Below are 22,004 nucleotides of genomic sequence, written 5' to 3' on the forward strand. Positions count from 1 at the left end.
GGGCCCGGGAGCGACAGGCATGAGGCTGACAAAACGGCTGTTATGGCTTGCCCCGTGGAGAGGTGGGGTTGGACCATGAAGATGTCGAGGGAGCGGTCGTCGGTAGTCCGTCGCAAGCTCGGGCCAAGGTACATGATTCCTTGTCGCCCGCGGCGCCTGGGCTTGCGGTGCGCTACCACTCCACATGCATGTTCGTCCTGCCTACCTAAACTTTCCGAGGCGCTACTTCACCAAAACACCCCACTCCCTCACATCATCCATTCTCGAGTAACCGCACATCATGGTCGGCAAGAAGTCTGGCCGCACCCTCATGAGGGAGGAAGGTTTGTCCTCCAAGCTTGCCCTCATCAATGCTGAAGCTCTAGCAAGCGCACCGCTGACACTCAGTCACAGGCCTGGAGCGGACGGACAACAACCTCGACCTCACGACATGGCCTCAGGTCAACATGATCAATCAGAAAAACTACTACACGTCCGTAATCCCCCTTCCATAGTTCTGCCCCGACTGCGCTCCATCCATCGCCTCCCTGGCCTCCTCCGAGCGGTGGGACCGACGTCCGGAACAATTCATGGTGTGAAGTCATGCCAGGACAACATCGTGGTAGAGCGCTTGCGAATGTCCTACCCCAAGAGGCGTAACAAGGCTCGCATGAGACGACCGAGTGGCCTCGGGACATCATCGCGAGATGTCGCTTGGTGGGATTCGGACGGCGGTTCGTTAGCCATGCCATGCCAATCTGGGGACTGGCGGGCAATAGTCTCGTCTCGCTTTACAGAGTCATGCTCAATCAGTGGAGCTTGGGACCAGAGCAAGGATTCAGAATCCAGTTGCTTGGCGGCAAACTGGTTCAGTGCAATGGCTCAAGCGACATCATCTTTGCTCAGAATGCGCCAACCCGATCTTGCCAGGTCCTCGAGGTCGCCATGTCAGAACACTATGCTCCGAAACCATAGCGACTTGATAATGTTTCCTGGCTACTGTTTTGCGTTTCTTCCGGGATCCTTACTGACGGCTTTGTCGAACAGAGAATATCTCAAGCGCGATGACCAATTTCTTGCGTATCGAACTCAGAACGAGGAGGCTACAAATCGCATGGTCCAGCAAGCTCGTGACAAAGACCGTGCACTTGCGCAAGGCGTTGAAGTACCCGAGGACGAGAACGCGGATGAGAACGGTCAGACTGTGGCAACACAGGAGGCATTCGGCTCGAAGATTGTTGTCATACATCCCGGCAGTCAAAACCTGAGGATAGGCTTGGCCAGTGACATTCTACCAAAGACTGTCCCGATGGTGATTGCTCGTAAATGGGCACAAAACGAGGCAGAGGAAGCGGGGGAGCCCAAGCCTAAGCGCGTCAAGGTCGATGGCCAAGAACCTGAAGAACCCGACCAGTTATTTGGACCCGAGTTCTCATCTCAATTCAGTGCCATGTCTACGGAGCTGAAATTGCGCATGAGAGCGAATAAGCGGCGTGTTCTTCCAAATTCCAAGGAACTCGTCGTTAACTACAACAAGCGCTCATCCCCTGAGATAATTAAGGAGCACAACGATCCTCACCGCATCGAATGGACGGAGCTTCCTCCTAATTCACGAGATGCGCCAGACTACCTCCTCGGCCAAGCTGCTCTTCGGATACCAGAAGAATCGAATCCGCGCTACAAACTATTCTGGCCAATCAAGCATGGCTGGTTCAACGAGCAAGACTACTCGACCAAGACGATGCTTTTCCAGGACATTGCGCTCATCATCGAGCATGCCGTCATCTCTGAGCTGGGCCTAAAGCACAAAAAGGACTGGTCTCAGTACGGATGCGTCTGTGTCATTCCAGATCTCTACGAAAAACGCTACGTCTGCCAAATGCTTGACATCTTGCTGAGGGACATTGGTTTTGGACGTGTGTGCTTTCAGCAAGAAAGTCTTTCAGCGACGTTCGGAGCCGGGTATTCGAGCTCCTGCATTGTTGACATTGGAGCACAAAAGACATCGATATGCTGTGTCGAGGAAGGCCTGTGCATTGAAGACTCTCGCGTCAACTTGAAATACGGCGATGTGGATGTCATGGACACATTTATACGAATGATGCTGCATGACTACTTCCCGTACTCCGACATCAACCTCAGGAGGAGGTACGATTTCCTACTCGCTGAGGAGCTCATGCACAAGTTTTGCACGATGAACGAAGGCGACATTAGCGTTCAGCATTACGATTTCCACTTGAGGGCGTTCGGTAAAGATACCAAAAAGTACTTTTTCAAGACGTACGACGAGACTATGCTTGCACCCATGGTAAGTCAATCCATCCCAGGACCTGGGCTTCTTCCATCTAACTCTTCTAGGGCTATTTCGTCCCAACGATATTTGACCACTCCGAGAAACTCAAGGGTCGGAGGAAGCTCATCCCACCGTCATTCGATCTCTACGATGGATCACCAAACGACCCGCAGTCAGCAGCACAATCAGCAATCTTGCAAATAGCTGCACAAAGTCAGCCCGGGGTCAACGGGGAAGCTCCTACCGAACCTCCCTCACGACCTCCTCCAGTAGCCTCCACACCAAGTCGGTCCAATCCAGTAGGACTTGTCGGTCGCTTCAATGAGGAACAAGGCACGCCTCGATCTTCAGTGGCTGGTTCGCCTGGGCCAGAGGGCACTCCTCAGCCTCCGAGAGAAACCCCCATGGGAGGAGAACCCGGGGCAGCCACTTCGGGAATCTTTGAGCACCCGACTCTTGATAAAATCAAGGCTGCGGAAGCGCGCGACAGGATTCTACCCTTTGCACCTCTTGACACGGCAATAATGACTTCAATCCAAAACGGCGCCCGTGGAGATGACCGCAAGGCCCGCGACTTTTACGGTGGCATCATGATCACTGGCGGAGGCAGCAAAATCCCGCTTTTGATGGCGTTCCTGGAATCAAAGCTCAAAGAGCGCTTACCCGGCATCAGCCAGGACATCTTGATCGGGACCCCGCCTAGGGACCTCGATCCCCAGGTTTTGGTTTGGAAGGGAGGCAGCGTCTTTGGCAAGCTGAGTCCTAGTGGGAATGACAGCTGGATCAGCCAGAAGGAGTATGACGTCTTGGGGAGCAGGTTGCTGATTAGCAAGTGCATGTTTCCTTGGTAGATTGGGCGGATCAATTTTGCGGCAGTCTGCGGTCCAAAAACCTCAGCATCTGTACTCATGACACGAATATTCCCTTCACCTTATTCTTCGCTGGAAATCGTGAACGTGGCACGCCTCCGAAAGCCCGCACGCCCGCGGGCACTCATGGTCTGCGCACGGACCTTGCCGTCGACGCGCCGCAGCTTCAACTTGACCTTTGACCCAAAATCTACCAAACCACTCTTCTTTCCACCACCCAGAGCCTCCACAAACAATCCGTCAATATGGCGAGCGGTGCGCGCGCCTACCACCAGGACTACATTGCCCGTGTACGATACTCGAATGCGCTTCCTCCTCCGCCGATCCCCCCCAAGCTCCTCGAGATCCCAAACACCGGCCTTGCCAGCGGAGAGTACACATCAGCTGGATATGCTTCGAGACTTGCGCGAGAGCAGCCGCTCAACATTGAGGCTGATGCAGAGCTTGGAATGCCCATAGACCTCATCGGTCTCCCCGGCGTGTTTGAAGGCGATGACGCTGGTACGTTGCAGGCGGATTCATTGCCGATGCGCAGCTTCAGCGCGACATTGCTGACACTTTGAATAGCCATTATGGCATCCGAGAGCCCTGATCAAGTCGACATAAAAGATAGGCCGCTTCTGCGTCCACTGTCAACCCTCGGCAAGCCGACCACCGCGAGCGGCGGTTCCACCTTCTTGCGCAGAACAGAGTACATCACGGCGTCGGGCGGAGGCGGTCAGGGCGTGTTCCGGGATAGCAACCGTGTGCGCAAACCGAAGAGGCGTGTGCAGACGGACGAGGAGAAGAACGAGCCCATCAACATCCTGCGTAATATCATGAAGGGCTTCGACATTCAATACCCAGAAGATGCCTACAAGGGCCACGATACGACGTCAAACCTGCGCGCCGAGGAGATCACGGCGGAAGAGAAGCGCGCCTGGCAGACGCCCCGGCACCCAAGCAAACCTGGCCTCAAGCTTCTCGACAGCTACCCTCTGCTTCCCGACCTGGACGCCCTCCCCGAGCCCGGCAGCTACATCGTGACGAAATTCCAAACCAACCCCGTCAGCCAAAGCGACAAGTACGACGAGCGCGTCAACGTGGGCATCTTCCGCATCCTGGAGCCGGACCTGGAAGCACAAGCAGAGTACCAGCGCAAAGCAGCCGAAGCCGAGGCGGATGCCACCAAGGACGCGCCCATGCCCGAGTTCGACTACGAGTTCTTCCTGCCCGGCGCGGCCGACAGCGTGCGCGGCATCAAGCGCAAGTTCGACGTGCTGCACCCCCAGCGCGACGAGCCCGACCTGTACGACAGCGAAAACCCCGAGACGGGCAAGCGCTTCTTCCGCTACGACCGCCTCCGCGCCTACGAGACGTATCAGCAGACGGGCAACGCCAAGGACCCGTACGACGATACTGTCGCGTTGGCTCTGCACGACGCGAACGACAAGAGCGGCAGCAATCTGACAAAGGCGGCGTACTTCTACCCGGTCATGCAGCGCACGTTCATCCGCCCTAAGAGGAAGCAGACGCGCGGCGCCATGGCCATGGCGAGGCCGGACGAGGAAGAAGACAATAGGGTCGACGCGTTGGAGGTTGAGGTGCGCGATCTGGATGAGGGCGAGTTGGAGTTGAGGAGAGACGTCAAGGCTAGACTGGTGGCGGAGGACGAGGTCTGAGGCGCAACTGAGCACGGCGATTGTTGAGACACGGGCCTTGGTGGGGTTGGGTTGTCTCTTTCCCTTTTTCATCTTTGTCGCCTTTCCGATGCTGCGGATTGGATTGGATGGACGCCATGGGCATGACGGCCGTTCTGTGGCTGCTCTTTCTCCGGGGAGGCACGCTGTCGTCGTTTTCTAGTTGATCTGCTTCGGCACCAGCCACCACAGCCTCCCCACCCCGTTGCCATGGTGGGTGGTGCTCCTTGTACTCTATCACAAACAAAACAACGACACTCGATGCGGATGATGGGTAGTTAGTACGTCCCTCTTGCCGGGGCTTGGATTGGCAACGGACGGAAGGCTATCAAACTTCAAGAACTTTCTAACTCCACGTACTGTCTCTCCTTCGAATGTTCTCAGTGATTACACGCCTCGGGACTCTACTTTCACCGGTTCATGACACGGACATGGGCTTCTGGTAGGTACTGTACTCGTTCTGGTCCTCCTTCCCCGTCGAGAGCTAGCTAATTGACATATTCCACGCTATTCATTTCCCTCTCCCCTGAGACTGAGCGAAGACGGAGCGACAAACGAAGTAGCTCTGAAGACTCGTCCCCAGCTACGCTTTCCACGCGTCAAATAGCAACATCTCCTGAAAGCAAGCGACCATACATGGCCAAGCAAAAGACGCGCCATCCGTCAACCGGCAACACATGTCTCTGGAACCACATAAAATGGGATGACACACACCCACGACTATCCAGCCCGTCTGTGATCTCTTCACAGCTCCATTTCGTCATCATCTGGATTGACACTCGCCACAACACTAGCAGGAGAGGTCAGGTAGGTGGCCTTGATGAAGCCGGCGCTGACGCTACTCTTGCAGGCACGCTTCGGAGTGACTCGGCGGCCCACTTCCTCCAACCACGATTCCTGGCTTCGCCTCTTCCGACTTGGTGTCTGGAGACTTGCGACAGGGGCCTTGGCGCGCGTCAAGGAAGACTGTTGATTGGATGCCGAAGAGAATCCTTGCTCGGTGGCAGTCGCCGTCGCCCGTTGTTTGCCCTTGCGCAAGCTGGACGTTGCTAGGGTAGGCTGTGAAGAAGGTCCTGCTGCAAAATGTGAGCAAGAACCCCCTTTTATGACATTGGGAAGGGCTGGTGTCTTACCCTGAGTGAGTGTCTTCGGTGCCTCTGACCTTGAAGGTGCTGCCGAAATGGGAGCCTCAATTTCGTTGGCTTTTTCTTGGGGGACATACTTCGAAACGATTAGTCGGAGCTTCTGTTGTTCTGGAATGTCTCGATTTACCAGATGCTCGATCCACTTGAAGGGTGCAAAGCATTCGTCAATCATCCTCTGGTAGGCTGGTCCACTTTTGACAATGTGGTGAGCTCTTGAGTGCTTCTTCTGTCCTGTAACTGGCACAAGGTACCCCTTCTCTCGAAGATGGCCTGACAGTCTCGAGGCAGTCTGCCTGTCGATTTCTGCGCCAAATTGTTAGATGATACGATCAAACAGCGACTGATGTCATACCGAGGCCTGCTGCAAATTTCGAGTCATCAATGAAGCCGAACCGCTCAATGTAGCGTATGCCACATCGCATAAGGGCTAGGCTCCGCAACGCAGGAAACATCTTGGGGTCTTCTTTGACCGTGAGACACCTGTAGCAAATACGGTCTTTCGGTACCCGCCTGTCGGAGCGACCTCGATATCCGTAACAGTAAGAATGCTGCCAATTCTCGCATAGATGGCATTGAAGCTGTTCTTGTCAATCCTGGTCCAGAATGTAAAGGGGCCGTCCATACCATCTGTTCGGGGTCTTCTCTACTCCAATCACATTCACATCTGATGCGATCAACACTGCCCAGTCCTTGGAGATCAAGACCGGTGCTGTGTCGCTTCAGAGGACTTGAGGTCATTCCCCGTTGACTTTCACGCACGAGCGCGGAAAGTTTCTCCTCTGACAGCTGCAAGCCAATTTCGCGATGCGCTGAGGTTGCTTGTGGTTCCAATTCTTCAGGAGTAAGCATGATAGGCTGTGTATCCAAGGAACCTTCATCTGCGGGCGTATCTTGGAGCTTTAGGGAAGTTAGTAGGTTCCAGAGGAGGGAATTCTGGGCGAAGATTACCATATTCCTCAAGAAGTTTCTCTCGGATACGTCTGGAGACTCATGGTCTATCGTAGAAGATGACCGCACCCGCGTCTCGCTTTGGTTCCGAGCGCCCACTTGCTGCGGAAGATCATCTTGAACGCTGGATCGATCTGCTTTGTCGACTTTGCCGGAATGCGCCGAAGGCTCCAACGATCCACCAGCATGTTCTGTGTCTTTGGACGGTTGGACTCCAGGTTGTTCCCGTCGAAGCGATCGGGAATCCAAGCTTTGCAGGTTTTCGCGCCTGTTGTGACTCCTCTCTGGGTTGCCAGTCTTTGATGCCTCACCCGAGGATTGAGGCGCATCGCTCGGTTGGTTTGCAACCTCGCTGCTCGAACCTTTCTTGGCCTCCTTCTTGGCCTCCGTTGTCGTCTCCTCAAGCTCGAAGAACTCGCCGTCGGCGTTGTCTATGATGGAGGCAACGTCGGTGTAGTTTAGGTTTGATGGAATTTTGGCCTCCATTGAAGGGTCTTCGTGTTCCAGGTGATTGACGCTCAAAGCCAGGCTTGTTGAGGGTGCCATTAGTGAGAGAAACTTGTTGATGTGTTCAACGACTCACCTGTGGTATCCGGTATCCATCTCTCCCATAGAAACGGTCTTCCTAGTCCATCCATCGCCGCTCGGGAAAGCAAGGCTATCACTTCCTCCTGTCATGAATCCAGGAGGTTCGTAATCGTTCGGGCATGTGGCGTTGTAAGAGAGTTGAATCTTTAGCGACCGTTGCTCTGAGAAATGAGTCAGTAAATAGTGCTGAGACTCTGAACATGGAAACTCTGACTTGGTAAGTCTGCAAGATTTGGACAATACATGCACAGCTTCTTTATCATCTGTGTGAAGCCGACACGCGCATTCCAGATGGAGGTGGGCTTCAAACCCGGCATGCTGATTTGCACCAGCTCAGCACCTAGGGATTCCGTGTACCGGACCCTGAAGTCGTATGTCTCCAGGACTTCGGAAGGCCGACCCTCGTTCTCGATGATGATGAATTGGAAGGTTTCCAGATAACGCTTCTTGAGAGCGTGGAAGACGCCTTTCTCCTGCAAGTTCAACTTGTGAGCTCAAATCGAGATGAATGGGATGGAAGTCCTACCAGCCAGTCGAGCAGGTGGTCGACACCTTTGTCTTCCCCACGCTTCAAAATGGACACAGCAGCACCAGGACGCTGCTGCTTTGAGCTTTGGAGGCCTTTCTTGCCAGAAGCCCATTCATCATAATCCCAGTGATCATGACGATTCTCGTACGTGCGTCTTGTGAAACAATTGTCTGGGAAAAGTTGCCTGTAGCAGTGAGTCTCGCGATTGCGTGCATGCCATGTGACGGTCTGACCTGAGAAAGGCAACGCAGCTGATCTACATCAGGTTAGCCAAAAAATGCTGTGAATTGGTAGATGTGAAGCTCACCCCGGCATGAAACAACGACTGCACAAGCTGGGTGCTCTGGTCAAGCTTTATCGGCTGGCTGACGTTCGAGGCCGCCGACGTCTCTGGTCGCTGCTCTGACGAAGACGCGGTTGATTCGTTCGCATTCTGCAAAGCCGGCTTCGCGGCCGCAGCAGCCTGCTTGGAGCGGTGCCGTGTTTTCGCAGGCATGGAATGGGTGGGGTGCTTCACCCTCGATGAGAAGACAAGTGCTGCTCTCTGAGATGAGAGTTGAGGTGTAGGAGTGATGAAGCGATGGTGAAGTGGGAGAAGTGGATGTGGCAGAAAAAGGCTGTGGGTGGTGTCGGGGCTGTGGAGGAAGGCGCGACGCAAATGGCAAGAGCAACCCGACATGCGGTGCCTTGAGAGGCTCCCCCACCAGACGCAACATCTTCAGCCTGGCTCAGGTCCTATTCCCACAATTGAAGACAATCTAAACTGAGAAGTCCCCATGCCGGACGTAGAAATCACTGCCCTTGTTACCAAGTGCCGTCCAACCAGCCCCGCGCAAATGAAAGAACATTCTGTCTCCCGAATTCCAACTCCCCTGCTTTTTGACCGTGTTCCCGGCATTCAGAATCAGCACCGCTTCCTCCAAATCGAGCCCATGACTGCTTTGAAGGCTCTGAATGATTCAATCACGGTGGGTACTTCGCCGTCAATGGATTGAGCACTGTCCAGTTAGCAGCTTGGTATGGGAACAATGTTTGACAGACTTACTAAACGATTGCTGAGGATCTGATGGCAAGTAGGAGGATACAAGTGGCGTACAGGGCCCATTTGCATCTCCGCTGACAGTTTATCCGGCCCAGCATGTTCCCAACGAGCATTATCCAGGAGGCGACCACCTGTCTGTTCAAGGTTTGGATATGCGTCCTGCAAAAGTCTCTTCTATTTTCCGACGTGTCTTGGAGCAAGGACCACAGGATGCCGACGATGAACAGCCAAAGCGTGGCCGTCGTGGACCAAACGAAAGAGCATTCGCGGACATGCTCGATAGCGTCTGATACACGTTGGGCCCATTCTCGGCGGTGCCGTTCAACGAAGGGATTCATCTTGGGAAGCGAATTGTGCGGTGAGCGAATCCGATGCCGTTTATTTCAAGTCGAATGCGGACCAGTGGGCGTTTGATGTTGACGATAGAAAAAATGTTTCAAAAGCGATGCTTGGAATGGTGTTCTTGGACTGGTTTGAGGAAATGGGTTGGATGAGAGAAACGGACAGACAAGCTACCTAGCGGATGGGTGGAATTGAGCAGCGTTCATGTATAGCAGCTTCCAATCGAAGCGCAGCACCAGCAGGAGCCCCCATCACGCGTGATTTCTAGCAAGAGCTTCTGTACTGTCACCTGAAGGAGCTCGCACGAGGACCTTGACGATTTGCGGTACAAAAGACTCCCTACCTACTTCCCGGCCATCAGGCGGATCAGGACTCTCGAAGAAAGCGTGCCACAAACCGTACAGGACTTGCAGTCGCCCCTTCCTAGCCTCAAAGCCCGTCGACTGTCGGACAGTTGTCGGCGTGGTAACCTGTGGGAGAAGGATCTCTCAACCGCACCATCTCACTTGTACCAACTCCCGGAGCTTTTCGTCGCAATGCAACTGCGATGTGCCAGATGCCAAACCCCTCTGCCAGATTCTGAACGTTGCTCGAAATTCGCACAAGGCTTCGTGACTGGAAGGGGGCCTTGACGTGGACCAAAGAGCACTTGAGCAGGGATAGCACTTGGAGACGATTGCCAAGGGGGAGACGGAATGACTAAATACCCGATGAAAAGTGATGGCAAAAGGGGCGATGGCAGGAAACTCGAGTCTAAGAGAGCGCACAGACTCCAAGGCGGTTAGTTTCAAGGGCCGTCAGGCTGCTCAGGCACAGCCGCGACGTCGGGAGAGGATTACATTATTCCGTCATCAGCGAGAATGGATGGTCAGGTCGCTTTTGGCCGACGTCATGTCAAAGTGGCGTTGGTTGTGTTTGTCGTCGGACGCGAAGGGGTTGACAACGGGCAGCGGCTGACATAAACACGGGAGCCGTCGTGTTGCCAAAGCCGAAGGCGGGCTAGCGTGTCTCCCAGCTCGCAGTCTTGTCCGCAGCTGGCACTCCAACACTGGTCTTCTGGCCGCTGGGTTTCGTCTCATGCCTCGCTACATATACCTGTGCAAGACGAAGGATGCTTCTCAAACAAATCCAACGCTGCGTCGACCGAAGCTTGCCCTGGCCCAGAGTGCATTCTTTTTGCTTTTGCTTCATCCATTTTTCGCAGGCTGGAGTGACATGGACATTGTGGAGCGACAGAGTTGTGCGGAGGAGCAGATGACACATGGCGGCATTGTTGTGATGCACAATGTTGTTTTGCGTTTTCCTCGACGGGAATGGCCTTGGCCAAAGAGGGGACGACTCCTGACTAAGAGAGGTGCAGGGACAGGATGGCCTGCGAGGCCAAAGTAGCTTTGGGGGGAATGGGGTATAGCTGCCGCGCTCAACCGGGGAGCGGACAGGATAGGTACCGTGTATATTTTCTTGAAACCGGACGAGACGAAGCTGAGCCTCGCAGCGGAGCAGACGACATGTGACGGGCACCTGCGTGCAGTCGGAATGGCAGAGGTAGAGACAGGCGACGGGATGGACGAGGGTGAGGCGGGGAGTGGAGTGGACGGGAGTGGAGAGGTGGGAGGGACGTGGACGTGGAGCTCTCACTGTTGTCGGGGGCTCGGGGTGGTGGAAGCTTGCCGCCCTCTCTCGCTCGCATCCTACCGATCACCTACCAACCCCTCTCCACCATCTCTGCCATTCTGCTTGCACTCCAACGCCTCCGTCGCCTCGTCTCGTCTCTCTTCGGTCTCCGTCCACGCCTGTCTCGACGTGCCCGAGTTGCTGCAGCTTTTTGTGCGTTGCCTGCGTGCCCCGGCTGCGTTGGCGCCATGACCTCTTAATTTGCTGCACCTCTCTCGCTCGTTCCTCGACGATACGCCGCACCCCATCGCCTTGGCCTATTTCCCTTCGCACTCGACGGCTGGCCGCATCTCTCTTGGTCCACCCATTTCGCCCGACGACGTCCTGCACCCGCACACGCTCCTCGAAGGGGTCCGGGTCGATGATCAGTGCGGGCCCATCACCGAGCGTGCGGCCCTGACTTTGGTTGAGCCCTCCTCGCCGCGCTTCCGCCGTGTCACCCTCGCGTCGCCGCTACCACCCTCCATTTCTCCTCCCACGCCCACACCATGGACCGCTCGTCCACTGCGAGCGGCTCTGCTTCCTCACACGACCTCTCGACACATCCCTCCTTTGCCTCGACAAACACCACTGCTCCTCCGCCAGTTCCGCCCTCCAAAACCTCGAACCCTGCCTCGTCCACAAACACCATGCCGGATCAACGTGACGTCTCCCAAACTGTCAAGACCCAAGTCTTGGACCCCTACACATCCCTGGGCCAATTATCCTACGGCCCTGCAACTCAGACCACGGTCGTGACGACCACAACCACAACTACGACCTCTTTTCCGCCTTTGATCCTCAATCCCCCTCGCCACTTGCATCAACGTGATCCCAAGCAGTACCCCTTGGCCGCCTCACCTACACCTCAATCCATCAAAGACTTCAGCTTCACCATCAGCGGCCGTGAGGCTCGCTTCCGGGAAGCAAATGACGCCGAGCAGACTTTTAACGAGGTGCGTCCAAATCAGGCCTCGACTGCGTCATGCAAGGGCATCATCGCCTGTCTTCTCGCTTCTTTGAGGCCCATAGCTGACAAAGTCTAGTATAAAAAGCAGCAAGCTGGTTTGCGAGCCTCGAGTGGCACCATCATCAAGTCGGCAGACGCGATACCGCAACTCGAAGCTCCGAAAAGATTCCAAAAGGCGTTTGACACCTCTGTCCAGGCAGCAAAGAATCCAAAGAAGAGATCTGCGTCACCCGTGTCTATCGCTGAAGCTGCCGAGCGTGCGAGCTACCAACGCAAGCGACCACGTCCGAGTGTGAATACGCTTGCTGCTGGCTCGGCGTATCCCCCCTCTCTTACTCGGAACAGCTCCTTCCAAGCATCACGATACCTCGACACTACTGCCCCAGCCACTCCGGATACAGATGCTGGAAGCACAGGGCAAACCAAGATACAAAAGGTGCGGAGGGCGTCGAAAAGGCCTGGTTCGAGGGCAGGCGTGCAGAACGTTCAAGGCGAGAAGAGATTGTCGAATCTAAAGCACGTCTCTGAAGAGGGAACGACTCAAGATGATGGCGACAGTCAATCTACGGAGCCTCAGGAGACTGGGAACCTGACGAGTACTGGAAGATCTGCTGGTTCAAGAGAATCTCAATTTTCCGTCATTGGCATTGACAACCAAGCAAGCGGAGTGTCCGCAACCCCACCGATTGCCGAGACAGATCTGGAGCCGATTTTGCCCGTGGAAGATGAGAACGAAACACGCCCCCGAATCGCACATCCAAACTCGCTACAGAGTATCGCCAACCAGGACGCGAGTCTCCCGAGTCCCAGCCTTTCGCCCATCACTGCCGCTGCAAACTTGGCACAACACGCTGCTCTCCCTGGACTGTTGGGTGTTGAGGAAGAAGATGACGAGAACGATGTGTCCAGCCTGGATATTGAAAGGGAAAAGGATGATGAAGCCATCGGCAGGAAAACTCGGGACTTGATACCTGGTCATCGGGCTTCCGAAGGCGCTGGGAGTGTCACAAAATCCACTGCTGACTCTCAGCCCCCCGCCCCCACTTTGAGAGATCTCCCCGTGATGGTTGATGCTTTCGATGCCATGCCTGACGATCTCAAAACCTACGTTATGTACCAGTTCCTTCGACGATGCGCCAAGTCGACTTTGCACTTCGTTGCAGACGTGGTCAATCCGGCCTTGAAAATTGACTTTCTGGCACATCTTCCGATGGAGTTGAGCTTGAACATTACTTCCAACCTAGACGCGCAAAGCATGTGCAGATCCGCGCAAGTGTCGAGGAAGTGGAGGGATGTCATCAACCGAGACGAGAGGGCCTGGAAAAACCTATTGGACAAGGATGGTTACCAGCTTCCCGAGGGGGAGTTAGACCGCGCGATCAGGGAGGGCTGGGGCTGGCAGTTTGGGCAAGATAGCCATGAGAAGGACCTCAGCGGCAGTTCGGCAACCATTTCCGACAGCGAGGCGTCGTCGCCGCTGACAGCCCCACTTGCAGCTACCGGTTCCACGCGGGGGAAGCGCAAGGCTACGACCAAATACGCAAGCACCAACAAAAGGCAGAAGAGAAAAGGCCCTACTGCCTCGCCCTCCAGGGCTCATGGTCGGATCCTGGGAGCGCTGCACTCCACAGGCCCAAGCACGTACGCCAGCCTTGCGGCTGCAGCGGTTCCACAACCCAATATTGGCTTGCCCGACTTACGACAGCTCCACCTGTACAAGTCGCTCTACCAACGCCATCACCTGATCCGCAAGTCCTGGATGGACGTCCACGCCAAGCCAAAACACATTGCCTTTCGAGCGCATCAACGTCATGTCGTCACTTGTTTGCAATTCGACACGGACAAAATCCTTACCGGCAGCGATGACACCAACATCAATGTCTACGATACAAAGACCGGCGTGTTGCGGAACAGACTGATCGGTCACGAAGGTGGCGTTTGGGCATTGCAGTACTGGGGCAACACTCTCGTATCTGGATCCACAGACCGTTCTGTCCGGGTGTGGGATATCGAGCGAGGCAGGTGTCTGCAGGTCTTCCAGGGTCACACCTCAACCGTGAGGTGTCTTGTGATTCTTCAGCCGACCGAAATTGGCACAGATGCTGATGGAAAGCCCATTGTGATGCCGGAACGTCCTCTGATCATCACTGGCTCACGGGACTCGACATTGCGCGTCTGGAAGCTTCCAAGTCTTGACGATCCTTCTGTCTTCCAAACCGGGGCACCGGCTAACGACAGGGAAAATCCATACTTCATTCGCGCCCTCAGCGGACACCACCATTCTGTTCGCGCAATCGCCGCTCACGGAGACACGCTTGTTAGCGGCTCCTACGATACTAGCGTGCGCGTCTGGAAGATTTCTACGGGTGAAGTCGTGCACCGGCTCAACGGCCACACTCAAAAGGTCTACAGCGTGGTTTTGGATCACGAGCGCAACCGGTGCATCTCGGGCTCAATGGACAATCTGGTCAAGGTCTGGTCTCTCGACACAGGAGCGTGTCTGTTCAACCTCGAAGGACACACCTCTCTCGTAGGTCTTTTGGACCTCTCGCATGAACGCCTAGTCTCTGCAGCCGCCGACTCCACCCTTAGGATTTGGGATCCCGAGAACGGTCAGTGTAAAGCGACGCTCACCGCTCACACGGGCGCCATCACCTGCTTTCAGCACGATTCCCAAAAGGTCATCAGCGGCAGCGACCGAACGCTTAAAATGTGGAACGTCAAGACGGGCGAGTGCATCAAGGACCTTTTGACCGATCTTAGTGGAGTCTGGCAGGTCAAGTTCGACCAAAGACGCTGCGTTGCTGCGGTCCAGAGGAATAGCATGACTTACATCGAGGTCAGTGCCCCTTCCATTCGATTAACGTTTGATTCCGGCATGAAACTGACTGTATAACGTAGGTCCTCGACTTTGGCGCTTGCCGAGACGGCTTTGTTGATGAGCAACTCGGCCGCCGCATCGTGGTCGATCAACGTGGACGAGAGATTGAAGACGTAGACGACACGCCCGAAATATTGGCGGCCGAGGCTGATCAGTTGTGATTCTAGGGCTCGTCATCTTCGCGAGTACCGACATGACGGCGTTATTGGAACCCCATTGGTCGACTTTTCTTTTTCGAGGAATGAGCCTCAAAACGCTTCTCGCTTTGCGCTTCTTGAGTCGTCGTCGTCGTCTCAACAGTGTTTTATTTTCCCTTCAAAGTTTTTTGGGGCAATACCCTTTATACCCAACATGCTTATGTTCAGCCTCAGTCACACTTGCGCTGTTTTCAAATCTTTTCTGTTTTTCCTTGTTGCTGCCTCACTGGTGGCACTCTCCTCTTTTTCAGGAGTTGGGCAACAAACGAGGCTTTCTTTTCCTTTTTGTTTCTCAAGGCGACAAGGAATTTGTACGGCACAACAAGCGGGCGATGAAGCGGATGCGGCTGGATTGGCGAAAAGCTCTGCGTTGCACGTCTTCACCACGGTTTCGAGGAAAGCCTTGCCTTGTCATGACTGTCTAGGGGCGAGTCGCTCAGACAGGCAGGCAGGCAGAGTGGATTTTCTCATCAGCGGAGAGGTCGAGCGGATGTCGAATCATTCGACATGCTCGATGGGCGGCTTGCGGTTAAGCGGAATGAGGGTCGTTCGATTGGTTGGGTTTCTGCTTTTTCTCCATCCGGGCTGAACTAAAGACTTGACGAATACATTGCGTTGCATTTTGCTTTGATGCTGTCCTTGAATTTTGCCTCTGTGACGGTGCGAGTTCGTAGAAACGTCACAAGTGTGTGTTGTTGTGTGTTTGCCACGACTTTCGCTCTCGAGCCTTGGTACGGTTCCTTGATGAATGGTGGTTGGTTGCCGGCGACGGAGTACATGGTCTTTGTTGTCCATGGTGCAAATATTTGGCTTGTCTCGTTCACAGACTTGCAAACGGCCAGCCAAGGATTATCGAGTATTGTTCATTAGGCAGGACTCGCTTCGTTACGTCTGACTCTATGCTGCCGTTTGTTGTTGGTGTGTACAACCACCTACTTTTTTCCCTTTGCCATATTGGCGCACCATCATGTGCATGCATGGCTCTCTAGACAAGGAAGGAAAGTCTCGGGTGGGCGGCCAAGCAAGCGACTAGACCCGAGTATGTATGGAAGCAAGTGTGACTATCGTCTGACCGTATTCCCGTATTCCCGTATTTCCGTCCGTCCATCCATTCCTCCACCTGATTCTGCAACGACTCCGTCCGTCTTCAATGGTCAACTTCGATTGACCCTCGCAGCAGCGTTGAGAAAAGCAACCCAGCAATGTGTATAATACACCTTTATGTCCACGAGCAACCCATCTCTCCCTCCCGCCTACCTTTCCTCTCGTGTATCTCTCGATCTGCCATGTCAACATTAACGGCTCTGCCAAACCGTTCATACTCTCTCCTCATCTTCCCAGTGGCGTCAAGGTCATGCTGGTGCCCTCAGCACCAGCACAAACAGCACGACCAACGCGTTGAACAAAGCCAACCGCGTTGGTGCGGAAGCCATAGCCCCACTTCCTCTCCTCATGCACATCCTCACGACACACGACTCGGCGCCCTACCGCCACCAGCACCTGCGCCACCAGCATCCGGCGACTGATTCTCCCGCTTCTGCTCTTTCCACGTCTTCTTCAATTCCTTGAGCATGCCAGGCAGTTCCATCGATTTCTTCTTCTTTCTCTTCGTTTCCTTGCCGGTCTGCTGTGGGCTGCTCGCTGCACTGGCGGTCGAGCCCGCCCGCGATGATGTTTTCGCCGCATTCAACGGTGGCGGCGGGGCAGGGAAGCGGGAGCGCACGGTCGCTGGAGCCGTGGTGGTCTTGTTCATAGGAGTGCTGTTGGTGTTGGCAGTCTTATTGATGTTGGGAGTGCTGCTGCCGGTGGCGACACGTGGGGAGGCCGTCGTGGTGGTCGACTTTGCAGTTTGTTTTGCTTGTTGAACTCCTGCGAGGGTGGCATCGACGCGGGCGTTGACAGCAGCCTGGACATCGGCCGTCTTGTGGCCAAAGACGCTTCTGGGACGATCACCACCACCACCACCGCCGCCGCCGCCGCCGCCACCGCGTCTAGCATCTCCTCCGCTTCCTGATCCTCCGCGACTACTGGCGAAGCTACCCCGACCGCGTTCTGCCCCACTGCTGCGACCATGACCGCCGGGATTCTTTGGGGGTGAGCTCGTCAAGTCTACGAAGGGTGTTGCGGATTTCGTGGTTGCTGGGGCTGCAGGTGGGTTGGTGTCAGACGCTCTGCTGGCGTCAGAGAAGGTCTGTATGGTCGACGCGTCGGCTGCGGCACCACGATGGCTGGGACGGTTGAATCCGCCTCGTCCTCGGCCTCCTCCTCCACCGCCGCCGCCGCCGCCGCCGCCGCCGCTGCGACGAACGAGATTCTTCGTAAGAGTGCCGGCTGGTGTGTTTGAGCCAGATGCCGGGGTGGAGGTGTCAAACGAAGACCTTTCAACTCTCGTGGCTGTGGCGACCGGTGCCTTGCTTTGCCCAACACTGGCAGAAGGGACGGGCTTTGCATTCGTCTTGTCGAGCGCGACGGATGGCTTTGATGGGCCGGGAGCAGAGAGCTTGGTGGTAGTTGGTTGGGGTCGATGTTGCGACGAGGACGACGCCTGTGCCTCGGGAACCCTCTGGAACGAGGCCGAGGATGGCGAACGGCCACTGGGAGACGGATCGGGGTCAGGAAGACGCTGGACTTCCGGGGTCGATTCTTCGGGAAGTCGCTTGTGGACTTGCGGCTGCTGCTGGCGCTCGTCCGGCAAAGCCTGCGATGGCCGTGCCGGCAGACTTTGCTCCAGCGTTGCGTCATATTCAGAACGAGGCGGCGGTCGGTAGCTGTCTCCGCGAAAGCGATGGTTGTCTCCAGAGTCCCTCGCACGGACGGGCATGGACTGTCTGCGGTTTGGGGCGCCATAATCTGCGGAAATTGGGATACTAGGGCGGCCAAAGGGCGACCTTTCGCGATACTCGCTCACGTGTCCTCCCAGCGAAACTCTGCTCTGTCTTTTCTCGGCCTCTGGGAAGCGCTGGCTACGCTCAGAGCCCCACGGACGGACGGCCACAGAGCCTGGCTGCCTTGCAGTTGGGCTGGTGGAACGACTAGGTACGGGCGACCTTTCGCGATAGGCACTGGACGGCGCTCCGAGAGCCTTGCTTTGGCGTCTTTGTTCAAACACTGGGGAGCGGCTGCGATTTCTTGCTTGTCGGTTGCTCGTCTGATTGTTGAGACGGTCGAAAATCGGGGCTAGAGACGATTTGTTGAGAATCCGTTTCGTGTGCTTGACCTCGTCAACTTTGTTGATGTAGAACTCCGAGTAGGGCAAAGGGTCCAGTCCCTTGTGTGCGCAGTTTCCCATGTACGGAATGTAGTCTGTTTTGTGTCTTCCGACGTAATCGTCCCACACAGACAAGGGAAAGCTCTGGGATAAGCAGTACAGGTGGTGGCAAAGGTTTTCAAAATGTTCGCGGTCGCCGTTGTACTCAGGATATGCCGCCCTGAACTGAGCAAACACGTCGTCGGAGTCCTCAAGGGATGTTTGGTCAAACGATCGCGACATTTCTGAATGCGCCGCCTCAGTCGACTGCATTGGCAAGGTTTGAAGGTTGAGGTCAGGAGCCTGGTGTTGGGTCGGAGTGCTCGGTGCGTCGAGTCCGCCCTCTTGCTTAATCATTGTTGTGCCGCTGTAGGTGCCTGCATCGGATCCGGCCAAATTGCCGAGCCTGTCGTGGGGTTTGGTCGGTGTGTGTGAATGAATGTCAAGCGGCTCTTCCGGGAGTTCTGCCACGATGCCTTCATCGGACATTTTAGACATCGACGGACTAGCCCGAGCGTTTGCAGTTTGATTGGGAGGCGCGCTTAGTCCTGTGTTTGCATCTTGTGCATCCAATTTTTTTCTTTGTTGCCTCATGAACTCTCGTTTCTGATTCAAACCGTTCTCCTTTGGATCTCGAGTGACAGGGCTCTCCTGACTGAACCCATAACTGGTGTGGAGCGACTTTGGCTTCTTGCTAGACGGCTCCTTGGGAGAAGGTGAGTGCCTTCCTCTCTTCGATGATGTCCTAAGCTCGACATCACTAGAGGGGGTGCGTCGACGGTTGTCACTACGTTCTCTCGTATCATTCTTCATGCTCTGATGTGACGCTTGACGTTCCATCTCATTCAGGAGTTGTCTCTGAGCCATAGAATCTTCATTGTCTGAGGAATAAGGACGAGATTCGGCAACTCCGTCAAAGCGGAACCCCATTTTGCTTGCGCCTACTTTGCGATCAACTCGATTTTGCCGAGTCGACGAGCTTTGGGCACGGGAAGACAAGGGTGATGTAGAAGACACCTTTGGAAGGGTAGACGCTGAGGGTTGCAGTAAAGTCGACCGAGGTGGTGGATGGGAAGATGATACCTGGTGATTGTCCATGAAGTTTCGACCCAAACTTCTCGTGCCACTCACAGGTCGTTCTTTTCTCATGTAAGGCGTCTCCTCTACCCGTGAGACATCATCTTTTTCAAGCGGTGTTACAGCACTAGGCTTCAAGGGCCTCGATGTTTCTGAACGGAGGGACGGCGATGGAGACTTCGTCACTTCCATATCATCATCATCATCATCGTGATCATATGTATGGTTGACTGCAGCCAAATTTTGACGCGATTCTGGGGGCGAGGAGCGCACGTCGGCACTCTCTTCATCCAGAGCATTTTCCATAGGTCGAGCAGATGTGGTCTGATTTTGACTGCCTTTTGTTTTCATCGACTCTGGGGGCCCAGATCCGGCGACGTTTGCCTTCTTGTGTATTCGTGAAGAGGGCGGCCGTGGGGTCGATTGATGTTCAGCACTGCTGTGGACAGAAAAGTCTCCAAAGTCAGGAGCGCGCCCAGTTGCTCGTTCTGGTGACTGTTGATTAGCGCTGCTGTTAAGAGGGAGCTCATAGTCCGCTACGCGCCCATGGTGGTCCGCTGGCGATGAGGACCACGATATTCCAGCACTTGACGCAGGTTCCGCAGTGCTAGGGTCGTCCTCATTTTCAGCGTCGCCATCTTCGTCGTCTGCTGTGGAGACAGACGTTGTTTGAGAATCGCTGCCTTCTACAGCGGTAGGGTTGCTGCTTGACGATTGCCCTTCCTGGCGAGCTTTGGTAGCTTCCTCAGTTCGAGTGCTCATCGAAGTGAGGACAGATGCTGGCAATCTCGCTACAGGAAATGTCCTTCCAGAAGTTGGAGGCAGCCAGGCTGCTCAGAGCGCGTGTCAGCACCGAGAAAATGTCATGAACATGCCTCACAATTTGCTTACATTGGAATTCGTTCAAAATCTTTTCCTGATCTTCCGGGACGCGGCATATTGCTCGTGAGACTAGCAGCGTCTCCTATTTGGGAGTCAGCGATATTCCAAACGTCAGGTATCCTCACGTCATTCGCTTACCTTCCATGGACCAGCGCTCGCGATGGATTTGGAAGCTTTGGAATTTGCACTTTGCGCGTTGCTTCCACTACTTTGCGCTGGGCCGCTCGTCGAACTTGGAATACTTGGATTTACTAGTTGAGAGCCATCTGTTTGAAGTACGCGATCCAAACCGTCATGTGGAGCAAGATTGGTGGAAGCCGACGAGGTAGTTTGTGTACTCTTTTCGGGCAAGGGTGCCTGGAACGAGGTTGGGGCGTAATCTGTTTCGATCATTGACGGGAGTGATTGGGGTGGTCTAGCAGCATCTACTGGAGGTGACTCTCGGAAAGATGCCACTGCATCAGAAGGCTGATCAAGCATTCTGTATTGCGGACTAGGACCACTCGCAACCGGCGTGTTTTCCTTCGTCTTCCGAGAACCACCTGGCAGCTCGACGCTTGGGACTGCGGCAGGGGCACTGAGACCATCCTTGACAATGTTCGAGTGCGAGCCCACGTTGGCATTTTCATCCGTTGCCTCTCGCTCTCGAGGTGGAACTGGATCAGTCGGTTCCTTTTTTATCTTCTTTGCGATTGCAGGAGCTTGAGCGGGCGCTCCGTTTCGGTTTGGAGGCTCCACGGGCTTGCCAGATTGTCGACGTGGGTCGTTTGTCGTTCTCAGCCGTTGCAATAAGACAACAGGGCCTACGTTTCCGGGGACCGCAGTACCATGACCAGGATGACTGTCTCTGGACATGCCCATAGCCGGGTTCTTCCTCGGTCGTATTGCACTCGTAACCACCTGTGTCCCAAATTGTGTGCCTGTCATGGCTGAAGCCTCTTCCTCGGGATCATGGTCGCTGAGAGGAGTCTTCCGACTTGGGGAACCTGCGCACTGACTCTCCATGTCTTCGTCGGCGGGATCTTGATTCAGCCTGGTGAGGAGATGTTGTATTCTGGGGCGTTTATGGATCGGTTTGGGCTTCCCGAGCATACCCAGTCCACTTTGGCCATTATATTTCGCTTCTTTAACAAGTAGCCAGACTATGTCTACTCCTAGAGCGCCGACGTAGGCTACAACAATTTCAAATTGTTTGAGGAGGAATACTGCGCCCCCTAAATTGTCGAGGATACGTTCGTTCTCTTTGCGCAGACTTTGAATGTACTCCGAAGAGAATCGGATCTTGATGGAGGTGTGGGTATCCGAGACAAGAGCATCGACGAATTTCTGGTTGCGATCGCGGTGGTCCTGAAGGAGCTACTGGAGTCAGGTTTGGAATATGCAGATGGTGTCTCCGAGTCTGACCTTGAAGATTTGAACTGCAGTTTTGCTGTGGTCCGGCTCGTGGGTGAAACGTAGGTTGCTCCCGTCATTGCTGTACATCTGTTCGAGGGTCTGCGAGTGCTCGACCTTGCTTTTGGACTCGGGGGTTTCATTGCACCACGTGATACCTTCTTCGATCTCATTCTCCAATTCGGGCCCCAGCCAGTCACTGAACAGGTTCATGGCTATGTTGTGCGAGGGTGAGTTGGAGGTGCATGTCCGGGTGGGGAAGAATGATGGAAGCGGATGAAGCTGCGCGTC

At 54.9% G+C, this 22,004-nt stretch overlaps 7 protein-coding genes across 7 annotated transcripts; 4 read left to right on the forward strand and 3 right to left on the reverse strand.

The window, feature by feature from the left end:
- The first annotated feature begins 121 nt into the window (after nt 1-121).
- J3D65DRAFT_639581 (uncharacterized protein) lies at nt 122-3,195 on the forward strand. Its single transcript, XM_066801722.1, has 4 exons — nt 122-323; nt 394-472; nt 1,027-2,287; nt 2,338-3,195. The coding sequence occupies exons 1-4, from the start codon at nt 281-283 to the stop codon at nt 3,121-3,123; spliced, it is 2,169 nt and encodes a 722-aa protein (XP_066650867.1). The 5' UTR covers nt 122-280; the 3' UTR covers nt 3,124-3,195.
- J3D65DRAFT_639583 (RNA polymerase II-associated) lies at nt 3,174-5,175 on the forward strand. The gene is made up of 2 exons (XM_066801723.1): nt 3,174-3,642; nt 3,709-5,175. Exons 1-2 carry the CDS (start codon nt 3,387-3,389, stop codon nt 4,800-4,802), a joined length of 1,350 nt encoding a protein of 449 aa, XP_066650868.1. The 5' UTR covers nt 3,174-3,386; the 3' UTR covers nt 4,803-5,175.
- A 117-nt stretch (nt 5,176-5,292) lies between these two features.
- Nucleotides 5,293-8,620, reverse strand: J3D65DRAFT_680889 (HORMA domain-containing protein). Its single transcript, XM_066803720.1, has 11 exons — nt 8,338-8,620; nt 8,264-8,286; nt 8,028-8,214; nt 7,716-7,974; nt 7,497-7,662; nt 6,914-7,442; nt 6,590-6,862; nt 6,318-6,543; nt 6,093-6,268; nt 5,954-6,041; nt 5,293-5,896 (listed from the first exon to the last, which is right to left on the reverse strand). The coding sequence occupies exons 1-11, from the start codon at nt 8,524-8,526 to the stop codon at nt 5,565-5,567; spliced, it is 2,448 nt and encodes an 815-aa protein (XP_066650869.1). The 5' UTR covers nt 8,527-8,620; the 3' UTR covers nt 5,293-5,564.
- J3D65DRAFT_639589 (uncharacterized protein) lies at nt 8,620-9,458 on the reverse strand. The gene is made up of 2 exons (XM_066801724.1): nt 9,076-9,458; nt 8,620-9,028 (listed from the first exon to the last, which is right to left on the reverse strand). Exons 1-2 carry the CDS (start codon nt 9,408-9,410, stop codon nt 8,935-8,937), a joined length of 429 nt encoding a protein of 142 aa, XP_066650870.1. The 5' UTR covers nt 9,411-9,458; the 3' UTR covers nt 8,620-8,934.
- Nucleotides 9,459-11,113: 1,655 nt separating this feature from the next.
- On the forward strand, nt 11,114-15,032 carry J3D65DRAFT_639593 (WD40-repeat-containing domain protein). The gene is made up of 2 exons (XM_066801725.1): nt 11,114-12,023; nt 12,114-15,032. The coding sequence occupies exons 1-2, from the start codon at nt 11,577-11,579 to the stop codon at nt 14,931-14,933; spliced, it is 3,267 nt and encodes a 1,088-aa protein (XP_066650871.1). The 5' UTR covers nt 11,114-11,576; the 3' UTR covers nt 14,934-15,032.
- Nucleotides 15,033-17,318: 2,286 nt separating this feature from the next.
- On the forward strand, nt 17,319-18,580 carry J3D65DRAFT_639602 (uncharacterized protein). Its single transcript, XM_066801726.1, has one exon. The coding sequence runs from the start codon at nt 17,640-17,642 to the stop codon at nt 18,294-18,296; it is 657 nt and encodes a 218-aa protein (XP_066650872.1). The 5' UTR covers nt 17,319-17,639; the 3' UTR covers nt 18,297-18,580.
- Nucleotides 18,581-19,207: 627 nt separating this feature from the next.
- J3D65DRAFT_671733 (uncharacterized protein) lies at nt 19,208-21,926 on the reverse strand (the record flags this gene model as incomplete). Its single annotated transcript, XM_066803417.1, has 5 exons — nt 19,208-19,303; nt 19,494-20,269; nt 20,331-20,403; nt 20,460-21,677; nt 21,726-21,926. 5 exons carry the CDS (start codon nt 21,924-21,926, stop codon nt 19,208-19,210), a joined length of 2,364 nt encoding a protein of 787 aa, XP_066650873.1.
- Between the last annotated feature and the right edge of the window lie 78 nt (nt 21,927-22,004).

This window comes from Phyllosticta citribraziliensis (genome assembly GCF_038025025.1).
Source record: "Phyllosticta citribraziliensis strain CPC 17464 chromosome Unknown J3D65scaffold_13, whole genome shotgun sequence".
NCBI classification, from domain to species: domain Eukaryota; kingdom Fungi; phylum Ascomycota; class Dothideomycetes; order Botryosphaeriales; family Phyllostictaceae; genus Phyllosticta; species Phyllosticta citribraziliensis.